Below are 5,498 nucleotides of genomic sequence, written 5' to 3' on the forward strand. Positions count from 1 at the left end.
AAGCATTAGGATCAGGGCTGGGGAGCTTAGGTCTTGGGTATGCCTGTGAGTTTATTTAGATGATAATAGTGTGTTTTGGTGCTCATTTTGATGGAAAAACTTTCTTTAGAATTTAAAGTTATTCCCTTAATTGTAATAACCCCCGTTAAAAATATAAACTTTTAAGAGAAACATATTAGTATCCTGTTGTTATATGTAGCTACTATATATAGGACACACGTTTGCGATTGATGAAATATAAGTATCTTAGAAGGAAGTATAAACCTGAATCTCTTATTGTGTTTATAATACTTCAGTTTAATCTTTCCTTTTGTAGGTTGGGACTCCTGGACGCCTTGTGGATCACCTGACCAATACTAAAGGTTTTTCTCTTCGACTGCTGAAATATTTGGTAAGAGTTTCTTGTGCTTCTTCCTCCTTTTTTATTTTTTAATTCATTCTTCCCTTGGCATGAGTGGTTGAATTAAATATTCATGGTCATATTTTTAGTTTCAGAAAGGGTTGAGGCTTTTAAATGAGCAGGTCTTGTTTTTTGAAAGATTTTTTAATTTTTTTACCACCCTTTCACTTGAGATATCCTTTATTTACTTTTTTAGCTATATGATATGAATGCCGATGTCTTACATGGCCCTTTAAAACAGAGTCAACTATACAGCCATATTACAGTTGGTGCTCGATATAGTTTCATATGATTGACCTGGACGGAAGTAATAAAATACCTATTTTCTTACTTCCATACATCATTAACTGTTTGATATGTATGTATATTTACTGCTGAAATAATGTGCATCTATTTGGCAGGTCTTAGATGAGGCAGATAGGTTGCTGAATGAGGATTTTGAGAAAGCACTTGATGATATTTTGAATGTTATTCCTCGTGATAGGCATACATATTTGTTTTCTGCAACTATGACCAAGAAGGTATGTGTTGAAAGGAAAAAATATTTAATGCATGTCTTTCATATACCATTTTCTATTTCAAATAATTGGTTACCATTGGTGGACATGGATTGAACTTATAAGAAAAAGGACTTCACTTTTTAAGCTTACTAAGAATATGATCTTGAGTATAGTGTGCGTTGGTGCAATATGATCTATGTAGCTGACTTTATACAGTTAATTCATATCTTTGCAAAAGCAGGAAGTAGTGCGTTGGCTGTATTTCATTTTTGTTACAATTTTATGCACCTGATTTTTTTTATCAGGAATGGAAATTACCTATATGATCGATTTTGATCTTGTGGATAAGGATGCTTTTGTTCTTTCTCCTTTTATGTGGTCTCATGTAGTAATTCTTTTGTCAGAGAACATATGTTACTCCATGTGTATCCATTTGCCAAAAAGATATTTACCAGATGCTAAAGTTCTGTATAATATTTGTTAAGACAATAGTTGTTAAGATATGTCACTTTTATTAACTTGTGAAAATGGACTACTCTTGGCAGCCTGAACATGGTATTGCCAGTGAATAATGGTCTTCTATGAAATCTGTTTTCAAAGTGATATCCTTCAAACTCAATGCAAATGTAATTTATTCTTACTTTCCAGGTGTCATGTTTCTTCCATATTGACAAGGATAACATTTATCCATTAGTATTTGTTAACATATTGTTGGCAATTACCACATGAATAACAAAAAGGAATCATGTAAACTTCAAAGCCCCTAATTAATTTTTGATTCACACTATCTAAAGGGTGGGTTTTGTATCCTTCTCGTTTTCGTGCTTTGATATCTATTTTGTTAATAGGGTTTGAAAGGGTCAAACATTTAATCACAGAAAAATTTGAAGATCAGTTTTTAATGCAAAGTTTGAAGACCCATTTGGACCATTTGGACTTTGACTAAAAATTGGAGGGCAAGTGCTGACTCAAAAGGGGTACTTACTTTCAGAGAGTAAAGCATTCATCTGATACTCTGTCATACAGGACGTTTATTGTGGGAAAGCTGGTGCTAAGGGCAAATGGAATCCTTTAGCTAAAGTTTGACACTGTATATCTCAGTATTATCGTGACATGAAGCATCCATGCCATTTTAATCAAACTTATGTTGAGCTCTCCTCCCATGTATAGGAAATTTATTTTTGATTTGAAGATATAAAAAAACTGAAATGATGAGTCATGCTTAGAGCACATCTGAGAAAGATGTGCATTTACTACACAGATTTTTCACGATTTGACCTGATTTTTACAATATTGATTTATTTACTTTGTGGGTGAACATTTGACCACAGTATTTGTGATGGTGTAGGTCAAGAAGCTACAAAGGGCATGTCTGAGAAATCCTGTGAAGGTTTGATGATGATATTTCTGCAAACTTTCTGCTTTCTCCATTTTTATTTTTAACATTTGTCAATTTGTAGTTGGTTTCTTTCTTTTCAGATTGAAGCAGCATCTAAATATTCCACTGTTGACACACTGAAGCAGCAGTATCGCTTTATTCCTGCAAAGTACAAGGTGCCTAATCTTCTCCACGTTAAATTTCTGAGTTCTGTAATTACTGGGGCTCTCATATTTTGTAGATTAGGTTTGAATTCTGTCCACTGTTCTGCAGCTTATTTGGCCTTTTGTTCTGTTTCCTTTCTGCTCATTTATCATATTGTGCTGTTCCGATGGTCTGGACAAATTCAGTAAATGAGACCAAGTGGCTTGCTTTAGTGAGTTTGTTCTGTTTTCGTAACTTACCAAAATCTCTAATATTGTGTATAACTTTGCATAAAAAAAGGTTAAGCTACTAATATAATAATCATAAACATCTCAGTACCCTAGTTTGGAGAACTAATTTCCACAACCTATCCTCCTTTTACACCCTTTATAGCTGTATTCTGCTGTCTTCTGTTCCAGGCAATTGGCATGTCAGAAACATAGATACATACCCACACCCTAGCAACATAGGTCATCATATGAGCTAGGCATCTTTGTCATATTTTGAAGATCAAATTAAGCTTTGAGTTGTGCTAATAGGTATGAGTTTTCATGCCATATCGTTACATTTATTGTGGTTGAATAGGGAATTTATTTTTTGTAGCTTGGAAACTAGACAGTAATCTAGCCACAGTAATTTTTTCTCTAAGTTCCAGAAATGGATGAAACATGAGGGTCTCTTCATATTGCATTTCTATGTTTTTTATAGATGTCTTTTGTTATATTGGGAATTATTTTTTTTGTAGCTGGGCAACTAGATAGTTATCTAGCCACAGTAATATCTTTTTCTGCTAGTTCTGGAAATGGATGAAGTATGAAGATCTCTTCATGTTGCATTTCTATGTCCTATGTAAATCTCTTCCTTTATATATTAATTTTGCTGTTATTGCAGGATTGCTATCTTGTTTATATTTTGACCGAGATGTCAGGATGTACATCTATGGTTTTTACTCGGACATGTGATGCAACTCGCCTTTTGTCTTATATTCTTCGGAATCTTAATATAAGGGCAATTCCCATTAGTGGTCAAATGACCCAGGTATGTGTTTTATTTAGTTCACGTACTGATCTATAATATTGCTCTTCAAATGTGGAGTGTCCCTCTCTTCTTTGCCCTCTCCTTTTGTTATTATTATTATTATTAGTATTTGCCCACACTTTGTTGACATGATGCTTTTGACAGTCAAAGAGGCTTGGAGCCTTGAACAAGTTCAAGTCTGGGGAGTGTAATGTTCTTGTCTGCACTGATGTGGCTAGTAGAGGACTTGACATTCCGTCAGTGGATATGGTTATTAATTATGATATCCCTACAAACTCTAAGGTTGTACTTGCACTATATCTTTCTTCTTTGACTTGTTGCAGCATATGTTAGGCCTTTAAAATTATGCATTATGCATTCTATTATTATATCAAAGGGTCTGGGTTTAAAGGATAGAGTGCCAAAAAATTCTCTTTCACTGCCTCCTTTTTTTTTTATTCTTTTTTTCCCTCTTTGTTGCTAAATTTCAAGTCGGTACAGGACTACATCCATCGAGTGGGAAGAACAGCTCGTGCGGGACGATCTGGTGTTGCAATCTCACTAGTGAATCAGTATGAGCTGGAGTGGTATCTGCAGATAGAAAAGCTTATTGGTAATTCCACAGTACCTAATTTTGTTGCTGGGATGTAGTTTGAGTAGCTTGTCCAGGAGACTAACCTTTTCTGTTTTCTGTATTCCAGGCAAAAAGTTACCTGAGTATCCTGCTCAAGAAGAGGAAGTCTTGCTACTGTTGGAAAGTGTCACTGAAGCCAAAAGACTATCACAGATGGTAATAAAAGTTCCTTTTAACTTTATTTGGATTTTTTTATAACCTGGATTTATAGCACTATCTTTGTGTTTCTATTATGTCTTTTGGTTGTTACTGGTCTAATCTTTTGTTCTGTGGAAGTAAAGCTAATATAGATTGGTCTTGTGCTTATATCATATGTTTGATTGCTTTGTTCTAGTGTTTGATATGTAGCTTAATATTATTGTGATGCTGTTGAGAAAAGGCTGTGCTTCACGCTTATTTTATTTTATTTTATTTTATAATTGGGAGAGGGGGGATTTGAACTTGCTCTTTAGATAAGGGATCGTGCACCAACTAATGAGTCAGATGCTCGAATGCTTTTTTTATTTCACACTGAGAGTTAGTGTTTGAATCCGATGTAGAATATGTGTTGCTTTGCGGTGGAGTCACCCTTTTGCTTGTGCTTCTGAATGTATCATATGATTTATAGTATTTTGAAGTTTAATTTAGCCCCTTTTTGAGATGACACAGTTTTTCTAATTAATAAAATTTGAACATCTCTGCAGAAACTTAAAGAAATCGGAGGCACAAAGAAGAGGAGGGGTGGAGACGATGATGAGGAAGATATAGAGAGATATCTAGGAAGTAGGGGTAAGTCCTCCAAGAAACTGAAGAAAAAATGAGACTTGGTTCCCACTTCCTACTAGTATGATGGGTTTGGGATATAGCTCAAATTTTGATCCGCGTAAGATATTCGACATTACTTTCATTGAGAGAAAAATAGGAAGTTGAGAGAACGAGGGAGGAATTCAACCTTTTCCCCTTTTTTGGGGGCAAGTTATTGTACAAAACTCATAAAATATATGATAGTAGAAACATTTGCTTGTTGGGAGTAACGGGACAGTGCTAAGGTCTATCTATATTCATTCCTATATACATACTGAGCATACAAGAAAAGAGTTAACAAAGTTTGATCAATGCAGCTTTATTTGAATAAGTGATTTTGATCAGATAACTTTAGACTTCAAATGCCTTATAATACAACCCCCACGGAGTTTAGATTAGCTCTTGATTACAAACTGAAAGCTTTTACATAAATAAGAATGCATGACCTTTGCTTGTTTGTTTATATCTGAATTTGTCAAAGGATTGTAACAATTTGTAATCTAGCAGAATCTTATGGAGACATGAGTTACTTTTCTTTTGTTCCTTCCATTCTAAATAACGTGTATATATATATATATATGGATTTAATAAAAAACAAGTTAGTACTTGGGAATTAGGTTAAAACGAGGAAAGGGTTTACTG

The 5,498-nt window shown here is 34.4% G+C and overlaps 1 protein-coding gene across 1 annotated transcript in view; it reads left to right on the plus strand.

Moving 5' to 3' along the window:
* LOC110428761 (DEAD-box ATP-dependent RNA helicase 10-like) overlaps positions 1–5,177 on the plus strand; it is a 6,563-nt gene extending 1,386 nt beyond the window's left edge. Inside the window, exons 5-13 of the mRNA XM_021444675.2 lie at positions 317–391; positions 802–921; positions 2,249–2,290; positions 2,380–2,454; positions 3,314–3,460; positions 3,605–3,742; positions 3,941–4,052; positions 4,141–4,229; positions 4,757–5,177. Coding sequence (XP_021300350.1) covers positions 317–391; positions 802–921; positions 2,249–2,290; positions 2,380–2,454; positions 3,314–3,460; positions 3,605–3,742; positions 3,941–4,052; positions 4,141–4,229; positions 4,757–4,873 — 915 coding nt within the window. The 3' untranslated portion in view covers positions 4,874–5,177. The remainder of the gene's footprint in view (positions 1–316; positions 392–801; positions 922–2,248; positions 2,291–2,379; positions 2,455–3,313; positions 3,461–3,604; positions 3,743–3,940; positions 4,053–4,140; positions 4,230–4,756) is intronic.
* The last annotated feature ends 321 nt before the right edge of the window (positions 5,178–5,498 follow it).

Source organism: Theobroma umbraticum, unplaced genomic scaffold (assembly GCF_002168275.2).
Source record: "Theobroma umbraticum cultivar Fairchild unplaced genomic scaffold, ASM216827v3 scaffold_69.0, whole genome shotgun sequence".
Taxonomy (NCBI): Eukaryota; Viridiplantae; Streptophyta; class Magnoliopsida; order Malvales; family Malvaceae; genus Theobroma; species Theobroma umbraticum.